This window comes from Scophthalmus maximus, chromosome 1 (genome assembly GCF_022379125.1).
Source record: "Scophthalmus maximus strain ysfricsl-2021 chromosome 1, ASM2237912v1, whole genome shotgun sequence".
Classification (NCBI taxonomy): domain Eukaryota; kingdom Metazoa; phylum Chordata; class Actinopteri; order Pleuronectiformes; family Scophthalmidae; genus Scophthalmus; species Scophthalmus maximus.
In genome coordinates, this window is record NC_061515.1 from 24,982,017 (window position 1) to 24,997,338 (window position 15,322).

The 15,322-nt window shown below is 43.9% G+C and overlaps 1 protein-coding gene across 3 annotated transcripts in view; it reads left to right on the plus strand.

Annotated features, from left to right (window-relative positions):
- The window catches only part of LOC118300910 (diacylglycerol kinase zeta), a 61,909-nt gene that overhangs the window by 25,822 nt on the left and 20,765 nt on the right, over positions 1-15,322 (plus strand). For 2 of the 3 annotated variants that reach the window (XM_035625783.2, XM_035625809.2), the window contains 6 exons: positions 32-118; positions 196-308; positions 411-511; positions 3,331-3,410; positions 3,677-3,721; positions 13,175-13,241. In XM_035625783.2, coding sequence (XP_035481676.2) covers positions 32-118; positions 196-308; positions 411-511; positions 3,331-3,410; positions 3,677-3,721; positions 13,175-13,241 — 493 coding nt within the window. The remainder of the gene's footprint in view (positions 1-31; positions 119-195; positions 309-410; positions 512-3,330; positions 3,411-3,676; positions 3,722-13,174; positions 13,242-15,322) is intronic. The other variant, XM_035625818.2, reaches the window with a different exon arrangement.

Sequence of the window (15,322 nt, forward strand, 5' to 3'; positions counted from 1 at the left end):
AGGCATTGTGTGCTTGTGTGTGTGTGTATAGGCCACTCTTCAGGTCGGAGGTCATGGCGAAAGGTTGAACCAGTGTCGGGAAGTCACCCTCACCACCACCAAACCTCTCCCAGTACAGGTACACACTGTTACACACTCATCAGCTGTTCACTGACGACCACGTTGTTTTATTGATGATGACTGCTGTTGCCGTAGGTGGATGGTGAACCGTGCAGACTTGCTCCCTCGGTCATCCACATCAGCCTCAGGAACCAGGCCAACATGGTCCAGAAAACCAAACGACGTACCTCACTGCCACACCTTAACGAGTAAGTAACACGCACACGCACACCGGACCTGTGCTCATTAGCTGTGAGACATGCACGTGTATAACTTGTAAAACATGTTGTGTTGCTGTGTTTGTGTGTCAGTCAGCAGCCGGTCCCAGATAGGCTGAGGATCAGAGTCAGCAGGATCAGTATGACCGACTATGAGGCTCTGCACTATGACAAGGACAAACTACGGCAAGCATGTGAGCACACGCACACACAGTCACACACATCCATGTACGCAGCAGTGCCAATAATGTTTGCAAACATGGATAATGTGATGTGTTCACCTGCGCGAGTGTATCTGAAATGGTTTCATTGCGTTTGAGCAATTTACCATCGTCCCGGCAGGTGGGCCCACACTGGGATGACCTGGAATCGAACCCCGACGTTATGTACCACAGTCAGTGGTGTAACCCACTAGGCTACACCAGCTGAACATGTGTGGAGCTCCAAAACAAAGACACAACACTGGTTATTGGAAATATATGCTGATTATTGTGTGGTGTTCATCAGTGGCTGTAGACCTCAAATCTAAATATCTATTGGGGTATATCTGGAAGAGATGCTGCTTGTTGTTGTTGTTACTCATCAGTATGTGTAAAAGGTTCTCGGCACAGTCAGACACAGCTGTGGAGCTGCCTGAGTGACGGCAGCATCTTCAGCTTCAAGTGGGAATGACTTGTGGGGCGGAGCAGTCATGTGAAGGTCAATGAGATCATCTTCAACCGTCCCGCCATCCTCTTCCCTCGTGCAAGCACAAACTTATACACACACAAACACATCGCGGTAGTTTGAGGAATATGGATGGGGAAAGCCCTCCCTATCTGTCTCATTAGGATCAGTTACACTAGGCCTCGCAGCACACACACACACACACACACACACACACACACACACACACACACAGTCAGGTAGTTTGTGTTGACACACGGTGGCACTGTTTCCTTTTACAACACTGTAAACAGCATGTTTTATAATACTGGTATTTTCAATATCATGTATCCTTGGAAACATGAGCCTGGTAGCCTATGTTATCCATTGTGAAAAAATATATATATATATATGCATATCTCGTCCTAATTTACATCAACATTTCACAATTGCACGTTATGTTTTTAAGTTAACACAAAAGTGTTTTCTTTCTCCACTATCAGTTTTAAATGAACTGCTCACTCTTTGTTCTCGCTCTCTGAAGAACGAGTTGTTTCCTCAATATGCAAATCAATCACAGCTTCAACTCGTGGATGTGTCGCACTCAGGGAGATGGTAAAAATACGTCTCGTAACCCGAGGCACAGTGGTTCTGTCGTCTCAACATGGGGAGTATACACCAACTGTTTAACAGAGATTTGGATTGAACCTTTCAATACAGCTTCTGTATTTATTATACATGAATTATTAATGCTTTGGGAAAAATTCTGATCAAATGACTCTAATGTTATTCATTGGTCAAATTAAAGGTAACAAATGACTTGTCTTGTCCGACCGACCAGAGGAATCGAAAATTCAAGATTTAGTTTGTGACAACGAAAAACAGCTCCTTGATTTTCTTCCTCATTTCCATTCAATGGGATAAAAATAACAAAATTAATGTAGAAGATATTTACACAAACAACTGTGCTTTTCTGATCCCAGCTGGGCACATAAACAGACACACAACATATTCAGTTTTTTATCAACCTAGTAATACAAATCTTTGGTTGAGTCTGCTTTTTTTACCGTCAGCCCGCTGTCCAAATAAATCCTCCTTCGTGAAGGTTAGAACGTTCAGTTTTCATTTTGACTGGTGTTGATTCAATGGTGCGATCACTTTGGAGGATGCGGTGTGTGCTGCTGCACGCACAGAGGACAGACTGAACATTGTAACTCCACGAAGGAGGATTTATTACAGTACTGTCTTACAGGTGTTCCCTAATAAGCTGCCAGCCGGAGTGTAAACTGTTCTATTGCACATTCTGGGAATACAGTATGTGCACATTATCATTATTTTTCTTTCCTCGCTGTCTGTCCCTCTGAGGAACAGTGCGAGAGCATTGAATTAATAAAAATGCAGACAGGTGACACTTCCCTAGAGTCTCTTCAAATCTGACTGTTTTCTGGTCATGACGTTCCTGTTGCTCACTCCCAAAGGCATTTAGTATCAATGAGAGTTGTGTGTGTGTGTGTGCGTGTGTCTGTGTATGTATTTGTGTGTGTGTATGTGTGTGGGTGGGGGGTGGCGGTTCGGTTTGACAGCTCTTCCAGCACAATGAGCTGTGTGATGTTCAGCCAGCGGTGATGCGTTGGTGTGGCGTGCAGGCGGCTTCGCGCTTCCTCCGGGATTGCTCGCAATTGTTGGGACGACCTACGTTGGCTCACGGATGACGAGTCGGCTTAGTCAGGCTCATTTAGCTAAATAAAAGACTGCGACTAACATCAACTTGGCTCTTCCCAGAGCTGGACCCGAGTTTTACTGCTGTGTCTCATCAGTGAATGGGAAGATGTGTGTTTGTTGTGTTCTTTTCTTGGCCGTGATGCTAAAGCAGTGATTGGCGGCAGACGCTCAGCCGCTGAGATGTCTTTGTTAGACTTGTGTTTGTGGAAAGCAGCCGATCATCATGAACAATTCACTGGCATTGGAAAGAGAAAACACAACCTGTTCCGGCCGATCACAGCTGTTGCAGTCTCCCAGTGGTGTCAGATGTGCAGGAGCTCCATAGCTACATCATCGCCCCCGAACGGAGAGCATTAAATCCCCCTTGACTTGTAATTAGCTCCGGTTCTGACCTTTTTATAAGATGTTTCTTTCTTTCACAAAGTGGAAATATTCAAGTATCATTTTCATTTTCTCAAAGTAATGCAGCTGCCTCCCTTAACGCTCGATGTAGCCAGAATGGTCCCCAGCACGCACAGGGCTGCTGGCCGTCCACACCAACGTTAATTTAATTACATATCAAGTCCCATGTCTCCATCAGAGCAGAGTGAAAAGTATGAAGTCAAAAGGGCTGTTGGATAATTGTCTTGTTCCTCTGTATCTCCAGCCATTCCTCTGGGCCTGATCGTGGTTCCTGGAGACAGCGACTTGGAAACCTGCCGAGAGCACATCCAGCGTTTGCAGGAGGTAAGGCGGAGATGGGAGGGGGGCGGGAGGGATGAGGAGATGAAATGAAGGGGTCGAGGTTCTGTGTCACCGACGGGAAAGAAAGAAAAAAGGCAGCGACGCAGAGTGAGATGAAAATGAGAAAGCAGTAAAAAACTTTTTGAATTTGAAGCAATGCTAATTAAACAGTGTGAGTGTGTGTGCGCGCGCGCGTGTGTGCACCTAAATTTCCTAATATCTGGACCACTCTACTTTCCACCCTCCTGCGCTCCTGTCTTCTTCTCTAGGACTGCTGCTCTGTCCACCCCCACTTTAGATGCTTGGGACCGCAGGTTTGTAGTTGGATGTCTGGAGTTTGTAGTGTGGTTTTTGTTTGGCTCGGAGGCACACGGGAAACTAACAGCTGCCACTTAGACACCGGAGCAGTTCACATTAGTGTAGGTGACGTGGACGTCTTAACTAAAGTCAACTTCTGTCGTCCTCCGTCCTCATACAAAGTGTGCGGCTCATCTCTGTGTCCTTCCTCGCGATGTAAGTTAAAAAACAGAACAAGACTACAAAAGTGTATGAGAAATGACTGACATGATACATATAAACAGATTAAAAGCAGCAGGCAGAATAAAACTGCGGTCAGTGTAGTGGAAATCTTTATTTCCTCGAGAAATGAACAAATAAATCATTTAAATATAACAAGTTTGTCAACAAGTCGTATTTAATTGAACAAAGTCAAGAGTACAACAGAGTCTGTCCAGCTGGTTCAGAGCTCCTTCATCATGGGATGGTTCAGAAAAGACATCTTAAATAGCCAGGTCGGCCGGGGTCAACAAGATTGTCCTTCTTTCCTTGCCAAAATTTCTTACAACCCCTAATAAACCAGCTGTTTATTAGCTCCTTGTAAACCAGACTGAATTTCTACACCAGGCTCAGCTAATTATTACTTCTCGTAAACAGTCTTTCCCACATACCAGAAACACAATTTAAATGGAAGTACATGTTAATACATGATTATATGAGAAATTGACACCACAGTCAGCAATGTAGCTAACCACATGTTGTTAAGGTGGATGATAAGACTTTAAACAAAACAAATCACAAAGACAGGAAACCAGGCAGGAAGGAAAGAAAGAGTGTTACTAGTTGTAACATTTTTGGGGAAAAAATAAATATTATTAAAATGATGGATAATCACTTCCACATCGCCACATGTGTAGACACAAACACAACATGTGTACCAGTATTATGGTGATTTTCAAATGATGACAAGTAAAATGAGGAAAATCTGTGGAGCTCGAAAACACAAAAAATACAATATTCACAACAATGGAAATATATTGTCATTTTTGTGATATTGACTCCCACCATATTGTAGCTGACGACCTGACCGTTGGCAGATCAAACAATCCCATTAGGTGAGAGAGTGTGTCTCATCATCATCAGCTTAATATTAAATGGACTGTATTTATGTTCTTAAATGCCTCTCTGGGGATCAATCCACCCACCCTCTGGTTGGTGGACGACCCGCTCCGACCCCTAAAATCCACAGCCACCCTCTCTTTCATAGTAGAATTGTATTATAAATACATATTAACCATATAATAATGAAGAAAAGCAACAATTCTTTCTTTACCAAAGCTTTTCATTTACACTACAGCTAAAAAAAAAATTGTAAATAAACACTACTGCAAAAACGTAATAATATTATGACAGTCAGTATAGTGTTTTTGTAGATGGCAAACAACACAAGATATAATAGGTGAAACAATATGAACAAACGACAATCTGCCAATAAAATCCACAATGACAAAGTATTATGTAGCTCTGGGATAATACATACAGCAATAAAGAGAAACAATTAAACAGGAGGCAGCTGACTGCTTCTCTAATATCTCCCCTGTTTCGGGCTCGTTTCTTTATTTTCCTGAGTAAAACCCTGGAGCTCCTGAGTGAAGCCTCCTGTCTCAATCTGGTGGTGGATTCTGGCAGGAAGGTGACACCTGATACCAGAGCTTTGTGACTGGCAGCTGAAGACGTCTGTTATTGAAGGCTCTAAATGTCCTGCCGGCATGAAATTCTGCTTTATATTCCTCCAGCACGTACACAAACACGCACACCATTCTGACCAAAACAAACACCCACACACAAACAGAATAGCTAATGCATCGGGCAACACGCACACACAGATACACACACAAAAAAATGCTTCAAGGATAAGGTAAAAAACAAAAACAAACATCCTCTTAGTCATTTAAAATCCGGAAAAATGTAGACATCTTAACTTTGAGTCATCGTGGTATTAGAACACTGATTACTGCTCATGTAGCTGCTCCAGTCTGCTGCTGCACTTCAACAACTTGGTACTAGTTTCTGTGGTCTATAACCATCACTCCTCTCAGTGATGATCACATCGTACTCAACAAGTGAAGCTGAGATCCGGTAACACGGTGACATCACTGACATCACTTCAGACACCATGGGAAAAAAACAACAACCGGTCACTCAAACTTACCTTGAAGTGGAAACGTTAAATGATGCCCTAAACTACCGTCACCCGCGCTCGTCAGTTGGCCATGCTCATTTTTCCAGCGCAGTTTTTACACAAATGTAAAATGAACTGAAAAGTTCCAAAAACCCAGTAGCAAATTTTCTATTAACAAACATTTAAAGGTCTCCATGACTCCTATGGCTAAGGATGTTAAGTTATGTAACTCCAAACTTAAGTTTGAATACCTGTCACTGATGTAGCGTGGGAGAGAATAAAGTTCTTCTGTGATATTCACTTCCCGCTCAGCAGCTGCTGCAGAGTAGTGGTAAGTTAGAAAAGAATGGACATTTATAGACCTTCGTCTTGACCATTGCAGCTCCATCCATTATGGTCCTTTCATGTTCGAACAGTAATTATGGAACATCTCCTTAATGGAGACCTGTGGTTGAATGTTGAAAAGGCCATTACTTGAACAGATGACTGAGACACGCAATGTTACAGATCGCTTGTCTGAAAAAAAACCAAAGCACCGGCCATTCAAACAAACACAGGGCAAAGAAAAATATATATACTGAGCCCCCCCGCAGATGCCACTGATGCCGTATCAGTGCTGTGAAGCCGCCGTGACTTGTGCTGGTCAAGCAAGTCCTGGTCGACTTCCTTGTAGCTCTGTCCTGGAGGCCAGCACTGGAGACTTTTATCTCTGAAGAGTCTCGATACAGTACCTCCCTTTCCGTGGGCGACCAAGAACTCTTCAGTTAATCTGCTATAGGGGAGCCAGAGCTTGTTCTTCTACCCCCGTGAACCTGCCTAGGCTTTTGGAATGGTGGGAGGTCCCAGCCACCTTTTAGAGGAAGCGATTGATCTTCCCTTTTGAAGCCTGAGCATCAGCGGGGATCATAGGATCTGTGTTAGGGTTACCATGTTGACAGATCCAGGCCTTGAGTTTTCACGGTAGCCCTGAGCTTCCAAGCTTTGTCAGATCTGACTTGAGGGACCTCGCCCAGACATTTGGTTGACTTCGTCAGAGGCCGACAGTGTCTGTAGCAAAACTGCACCTGGATTACGATGAAATCCAGCTCCCTCCTGTGACATGTTGTCTGGAGACTCTTGTAAAGTCAAGCTCTTCACTCCACTTCTACTGAGGGGAAAAGAACCGTTGCCTCAAGATGTACAGTAATCCGCGTCAGATCGAGGCACTTGCGATAGGTTCATCAACCTCATGACCTTGTCAGGAGCTTGGTGTTGAATTTCTTACTCTTATGAAGTGTCTGGTAAGTGTACGACATGGTCCAGCCAACACAACCAACAGGTCTCTTTGACCTTTACTGCAGCTCTCAGGCTCTTCTAAGATGAGTGACAACACTCTGAACTAATTCTTACCGGTCATGCACCACTGGCCAAAAACCACGTATAGTAAACCAAGGCAAGATTATGCAGAGAAGACATGACAAGACAGCACTTTTTCGTCAAATGTTCAAGCCTAAAGGCCAACTGCGCTTGGAGAAACCATCTTTCCTCTACATTCGTCATGCTCTACTGTCACTTGCAAAGGTATTCGAGTACATATCACACACATAATGCGACTGGATGAGAGGAGAATGAATCGACACAGCCCTCTTTATTGGTTTCCACTTCACTCAAACTTGCTGCCCCTCTAGCCCCTGACCTAAGCAGACTGAAAACACCTTTTGATTCCTGGCAAAAACCCCCCACAGAGATTAGTTTCCCTCGTGCGTCTCGGTGTTACAGCCCAATGCATGAGCTGTTGTCTTTGACTGTCTGCATGCTTGGGACCTTCCCTAAGTGTATTGATTGTGCAGTCTTCTATATTCTTTGTGTGTGCGTGTGTGCGTTGCCAAGTTTATTGTATTGTGATCGGACAGTGTGAGTTTGTCTGATAATGTGGAGATAGTTTACTCTCTTCAGAGCCTGTCGGGAGACGGAGAATAAAGATGTAGCTAGGAAGGCTTTTATTTTCCTGAGTTTAATTACAGGGGTTAATCAGGTAGTCTTTTTGAGGTCCCAGTATCCTCAGAAGTATGAAGCCTTTTTATTGTTATGTTCAGGCACACTTGCTGTTTTGCAGTGAAAGTTTTGTCAGCAGGGGACAGGAACAGACAGCAAGACTATTTATAAACGTTAGAAATCGAACACAAAGGACTTCTTACTCACAAAGTTTAATCTCGACTGTTATATGAAGAGACTTTAAATGCAGTAGAATCAGGATGTTATTTTGTTCTTTTAATTTATCATTTATCGTTCTTAATAAAATAATACGGTCTGCCAATGTCATCTGCACAAAAAAGGAGGGTATTTCAGGTGGCCTCCGTGGAGAAGACAATGCTGAGAGTATTCTCTGTGGCTCGCCCACAAATGTCCCCTATTGCTTAATCGATGTATTACAGGTCTGGCCGGACCAACTGCTGTTCCACTTGGGTACATTATAGTAATGTGATCCAGACTTGTACTCCAAGCACAGTTCTGGTCAAGACTGCACAAGCAACGAGCCACATCCTGATGTGTTTGTTTGTCTCGCACTGTTCCCAGATGCTCAAATCCATAACTCTTCACACACTGTTGCTGAAAGGAAATTGGTTGTTATTATGATTTGCACAAGCAGGGAATTGTTTTCTTGCGCACGTGTGTGTGTGTGTGTGTGTGTGTGTGTGTGGACAGATTTACACCAAATTGGTGGGCGTATTACTCGGCAGGGTATCTCCAGATGCCTTTTGTAACTGATCGGTCAAAGGTCAAGGAGGACATACATTTTTGCAATATGAACGTAACTTTTATGTTCGTTTGAGTGCAGCGGTTCTGGTCTGAACTCTCATTGTCAGTCAAATATTCCGAATAAGCGAGCTTGGAGCCACTGTAGGCAGTGTTGATCAAAAGCCATGCCGTAGTCATCCAGCACATTTCCACTCCCACACCGCAAACACTTCTCTTCAAAGATCATGTACAGACTGTGGTAGTAGGAGAGTATGAATAAGACTCTGGATGCGTGTTGTTTTCTCTAGAACCATGTTGGCAGTATCTTTCTATAACTGACCTGTATGGATCAAAGATGACCTTGTTAAGGTTCTTTGAAATACATATACATATGGCAGTGTAGGTGAGGGAAGAAAGCAGCTCACCTGCTCCATGCTCCTGGGGGTCACTCTCAAGGATATATATATATTTTTTTTTTCTGTCCTCTCTGTTGCCGTGGGGACTTTGCTCCTGGGATGCCGTCCTTTCATGCTCCGTCACCCTGACGAGTGTCGGAGGGGACGAGGTTGCCGTGCTTTTACAGCTAGCTGGTTACAGGAGCTCCTTATATAAGGAGTATTAATCCTGGAACCAAGCCAATAAACCTTGAGATGAATCTTTACCATAAAACATTTGATTTCAGTTTCCAACAACTTTTAATTAATTCTGCTTAATAAAGGAAACACTCCATTTCCCCACTTGTCAGTGGTGTCATATCCCCTTTGTCAGAATGGAGTTTTTATCCAATTTGTTTTTAAAATTTTTAACTATATATTTTACCCGAATGAAGGATGTCATTAGATGTCTCGAAGCACAAGAAACAGTAACTACATTCACCGAGCTTCCTGCACTACTTGTAATGAATAGGAATTTTATTGAACTTTGTGGTGTACGGTGTAGAAGTGTCAGTACACCGTGAACCAGTGAGCAGCAATATATTCTGTCCACATAAAAACACATTACCACATTACCTGTGCACAGTAATTAGGTTTAATCCAGCAGAATGTTGTTTACTGTGTTTGCTTTTTAATTCCCCTGCAAACATGTTTGTGTTCCGCACGATGCTTCATACATCAGCTCGCTGCTGAAGAGCGGCGGTAATCCCATTACTGAAGTCCATGTAAACGCGGTGAATGTGAACGTAGCTCTTGAACACGCTGTACTCAGGCAGACACTGTGGATGAGGTGATGCTCTGTGTTCTCTTCACTTCACGTGGATGTCGTGTTCCCAGAGAGCTTTTCATCTTCCTCCTCAGGAGCAACACTTAACTTATCGCTGTTATTTTTTTGCAACTATACTACTTTTGAACACCGTGTGTGTTAGATCACGAATATTAGGACGACGGCTCACAAGTTGTCGTGAGACTTTGTGTTGCATAGCAACCTGAAATGATGTAACGGTCATTTCACCGCTTGTTCTCCTGCTCACCGGTGCATGAGCAGAAAAGCTCATTTCTAATAATGGCTGTATTTGTTTATTGTGGTATATTCAATAAGCTACATTCAAACAAAACATTGCAGCATGATTGTTTTCATTCCATCAGATAAATGGGGAGATCAAGGAATTTTTTTTTGCCACTTAAAATGGCAAGATTGGAGTTTGGCCTTGGTGGAGGTATGTGCTTTTCTAGTCTTATTGTCCAACCAAAGCACTTCTATCGCACATTATTCACTGCCGGCGCAGCTGTCGGGGACAATTTAGGGTTAAGTGTTTTGCCCAAGGACCCTTTGGCAACTGAAGGACCCAGGCATCTAACCATCGACCTTCTGATTAGTGGATGACCTGATCTCCTGAGCCACAGCCGCCCAAATTGCATGAACCTTCAGAGCCAAATTGTGGATCCATCAATTGTTTGTCTTCCATTGTTAGTAGAAAGAGGAGTTGAAGAGGTAGACGCCTCACCGCCGACACCTGGAGCGACGGGTCAGCTGCACCGCAGCGCCCGACGCTCCTGTGATAAACAACACACAATCGGGAAAAGGACCAAAGCCGACCGCGGCGGAGGACCTGAGCAGCGCGAGGAGACAAACGGGAGTGAATGAATGAAGGAGAGACGGGAGAAGAAAGGAGGTGAAATAGGAAAGAGTCAGTCAGATGAGTTCAGCGTTTGATTCCGTGTTTGTAGCCGTGCTGTGAAAGCCTCGGGCGTTTTCCTCGGCTCCAGACTGCTGCCGAACTCGACAGCAGATTTAGATAAGTACAGACAAACGCAGAGAGGGAGAGTAGAGGTGTTTACTTCAGCCTCTCACAGTCTGCACGAACGCTTTGTACTCTGAGAGGAAAAATAACTTCACTTTCTTCGGCTTCGTCTTCTCTTGGCAACGTCTTGCCGGAGTGTGACTTTTTTTTACACAAAGTCATTTCTGCAGTGCTGAACTGAAGTGCCTTGTTTTGTTCTGTGTTGAAGCTGTTTACATTTTTGTCCAGTTTGAGGCTAAATATCTTCCGCCAGGATTTTATCTGAGTCAAGTGTGGAGACGTTTTTGTGAGGTCATGGGTCCATATAGTGTTTTTCTCAGGCATAAACATGCTGGCAGGGCACTGAGGAGGGTGCGGGTTTTTCCGTTTCCATGACAACGGTATCTTGACAACATATCCCCACCTCCATTGTATGATATAGTAGCATTGCCCCTTTGCTTTTTAGTAAAATTTGAAAGCACAAACTATGCATTTCATTCGAAATCAAGGTCTTCCTCCATGATTCACTTGGATATAGTAAAAGACTTTGATTTTTCATCATGAGCACCAACCCTCATATTGAATGGACGAGCTTGTTGATACCGTAGTATAAGGAGTTTCAGTGTCCTGTTGGACGACGCTGCGTTAGTTTCAGAGAAGAACAACAAAGTTGGTCCACGGTGTTTTACAGCACAGAAAACATGCAGCACAAAAAACATACAGCCTCAGACGAAGGCCGGAGCAAAGTAAAGTCAATAGTTGGCGAGCAAAAGTGTGTTTTTAAGATGAAAACATCAGTAAAGTGAGAGGAAGAAAATGAGGAGGGAGGAGGAGGGTTTTTCACAACTTTGGGGGCGTCTTTCGAGGAAGCGCCATCACCACCACAACATCGTCCCTGATCTGTGGACAGACGGAGGATCTGAGGTGTCTGACAGTGTGCTGCGGGGGCAGGACTTCACAGACGGAGAGCATTTAGTGTTCTGTAACTGAAGAACAAGGTTTCAAAGCGGAGTCTGCAGATAACAGGGGGCCGGGAGCAGGGAGGCAGGGATCCCAGTAATGTGCTGTCTGTTTTCTGATCTTGTCATAAGTCTCGCTGCAGCGTTCTAGACTAATTGGAGACTGGATGAAAAAAAAAGTGTGGGTGAAAACTCAAAGTAATGAGGCACGTGGATATGAAGGTGGGGACAACTGTCAGTTCTCAAACATTGTACAGCTGGTCGGAGATGAATTTAACGGTCTGATTTATTAAACATCAATATCAATGGCAGCCAGTTTTTTTCAAATTATCACAAATAAAGAGAATAAAGAAGGATGATCTCCACTGAGGTGGGTTGTACCTTATTCACCTTGGCACACAGACGTGTGAACAATGTCCCCGTCATGACATCCTTTCTGACCCCTGTCGATCAAAGGTCCCACTCTGCCGGAATGTAATCTCTTTTTGTTTGTTTTTTCACTGCAGTAATGCTATTTCTTATATTGGCTTTGGGGGAACACACACTGAACCTTAAATATATTTGGCAAGTGTTTTTTTGTGTGTGTGTGTGTGTGTGTGTGTGTGTGTGTGTGTGTGTGTGTGTGTGTGTGTGTGTGTGTGTGTGTGTGTGTGTGTGTGTGTGTGTGTGTGTGTGTGTGTGTGTGTGTGTGTGTGTGTGTGTGTGTGTGTGTGTGTGTGTGTGTGGGGAACTACAGAAGATACCGAAAGGGATATCAGAAAGTGAAGCTGTAAAAGTAACAGTAAAGAATTACAATTTCGGGTAATTTAGTATAAGTTAACTGGAGGAAAGGAGGAAAATAATTGGACTGACATCTTTCAGCCATGCTTCATCCCAGCATCGTCCACAAGTCGCTTATATACAGTGCAGCGCAATCAGGGCAGTGACCTGATTCAACACAGGGATGCAGCAGACTGAAAACTTTGAAAATCTATCAGAGAGCAATGTAGTGTGGAGAACAGAGAGAGACAAGAATCAAGACTCAAGATCCAAACATTGTTATAGAAGCTGTTTTAGGGCCTGAAGGAACCATAGTATTGAGCCTGTTGAGCCAGAACTTTTTCTTTGGGAAAGATGCTCCTCTGATTAGGTCAATTATTTCCTTTTCTCGATAACTAATAGCTGATTGGATTTTTTTTAAATGAACCACACTAAGTGTATCGGAAAAACTGTGCAGGAGAACCATCGAAGGACGGAGGCAGCTTTCACTCACACATTCTCTCACACAGACAGTGAGTTTACCGTTCCCTGTGAGTTCCTGTGTAACCAGCTGATCGGGTGCCCCCGGGCAGTGTTCCCATTGACCCGGTCAGGGTTTTTCATCGGTTGGCCATCAGCCGCCCAGTAACCTCACTGTTCTGTGTCCGTCGTTCAGGAGGAGGCCGGCAAACCCAAGATCCTTTCCTCGCAGAGATTATCTCCAAAGTGGTGTTTCCTCGACTGTAAGTACATCACATTGTTAACGATACACTTTTTTCCCCGCTCATTGTTTTTTCCTTTACCTTGACTCCCTCGCCTGAGTAGCTCTTGGTGTTTTTAAATGAAAAATCAAATGGAGATAACTAATAAATTAGTGTAAGGTTACATACAGGAACACATGCACCAGCTTCACACAAGAGTGGCATCACTTCGCGCAGTCGAGGCATAATGTGAACAAGGAAAAAAAGAAAAGAAACGTCCCACATGATTCACAATGAAGGAATGGCAGAAGACACTGTTTGTCCTGCATCCTCCCAGTGATGCAGCATCGATCCGTCACTGTGTGCTCATGGGTCCTGTGTTGTTGCTGTGGGTCCTGGGAGTTAAGGCTTCCTGGCTGGTCTACTGCTGAAATTCAAAAGTGTGGCTCCTTACTTTCCGATTCATTACCCTCGTAAACTAAGTGGTGAATCTACACATGTTCATTTCAAACAGCTTTTTGTGATATAGTTATATAATGGACAACATTTCTATGATGAAGTTAATAAGTGTGACTCTGAAAAAACGAAATCGTAACTGAGAGCTGCACAGTGAGAAGATCATTTCAGCAGCTTAACTTCCTCTCACTCAATTCCCTTTATACTTGACCGATACACACTCACGGAGCACTTTATGTCAAACCAAGTTTGATTAGTATTAAATGGCACAAAGTGAGTCAAGAAAACCCGCGCCATTAAGCTTGTGTTGTACTGTCCAAAATGTGATTGGGTCCGTCCACCCTCTCACCCACCCACCGTGATGTCACCTTGTGAGCTGATGTTTTGAAGCCTCCAGTTTCACATTTTGACCAGCGCCGTGTTGGTTTTTTTGGAACCAGACGTTGGAGCGGGGGTGGCTCGTCCACTGCGCCCCCCTTCACCTACAACCGTGCACCGATTGGACGGCACCAGCTGTCAATCACAATATATGCAGTTCTTTATCGTCTGTTTAACTCTGATTGGCACCACAATTTACAAAATGAACATCATACAAGAATCAAGTGAGAATAAGAGACGTTTTCTCTTAGACTTCTATAGAAACAGACTTCTTTTTGCAACCAGAGGAGTCGCCCTCTGCTGCTGATTCCAGAACAGGGACTGACTCGTAAACACATTCAAAAGCACCAGGCAGCTCATTACAACAGCTACAGAAGAATAAATCTGATTAGATGGCTAATGGCAGAACTCCGTAGAAGACACTGCCGCGTGTTTTTCTTTGTTATGCGTTTACAGTATGGGAAGCCCTGGCTTCCTTCGGCCTCCGAGGAAAAGGCCGCCACTTTGTAGACCACAAACTGTGATGAAGTTCATTATATCAGTAGCCGAGATGGGGATGGTGGTAGAGTGACAACCCACACAGCTCATTATTTTCAGCAGCACCATCCTTTCAGTCTCGTTACCACCAACGGGCCTCTGGCTGGCACACACAGAATAAACCTGGTCCGAGCAGAACTCAAAGGATTCATTGTAGTTTTGATTTGACGGTTAGCTATGATGTGACCAAAGGGTTGAAGCAGTGTTATTATGACCACCAGGCGTGATGGCCAGGACTACAAAGATAGTTCGGCTGTAGTTCCATGACATTTAAACAGTTTCTAACAGCTTAACAGGTTTTTGCTTTTTTTCACGTTCACACTCAAAATAACATGAGCACAGTTTCCATCAGATCCTGTTTATCGGTGACAGTCATGAATATTAATATCATACGGCAGCCGACCAAAAATATCACAGAGACACACACACACACACATACACACACACAGACACACACACACACAACTTGGGTAGGGTCCTGGTGGAGTTTTGCAGAGAAATATCTTAAAAAAAAGAAACAACAGGAGAACGTTTGAGACAATGAAGATGTTTAAAAAAGGGAAATGTCCCTATATTGGTGCTGCTCAAACCTTTAACGTGACATCAGTTAACCACGTGACCTCATACTACACGCACAAATAGCTGCAGCTTGTTCACAAGTCGAGTATTGCATAGACTGATTATAAAGGTGGATGACAAGACAACTCCCAAAGGTGAAGCCAAACCGTCTTGTTCGATGTCTGTGGAGATTC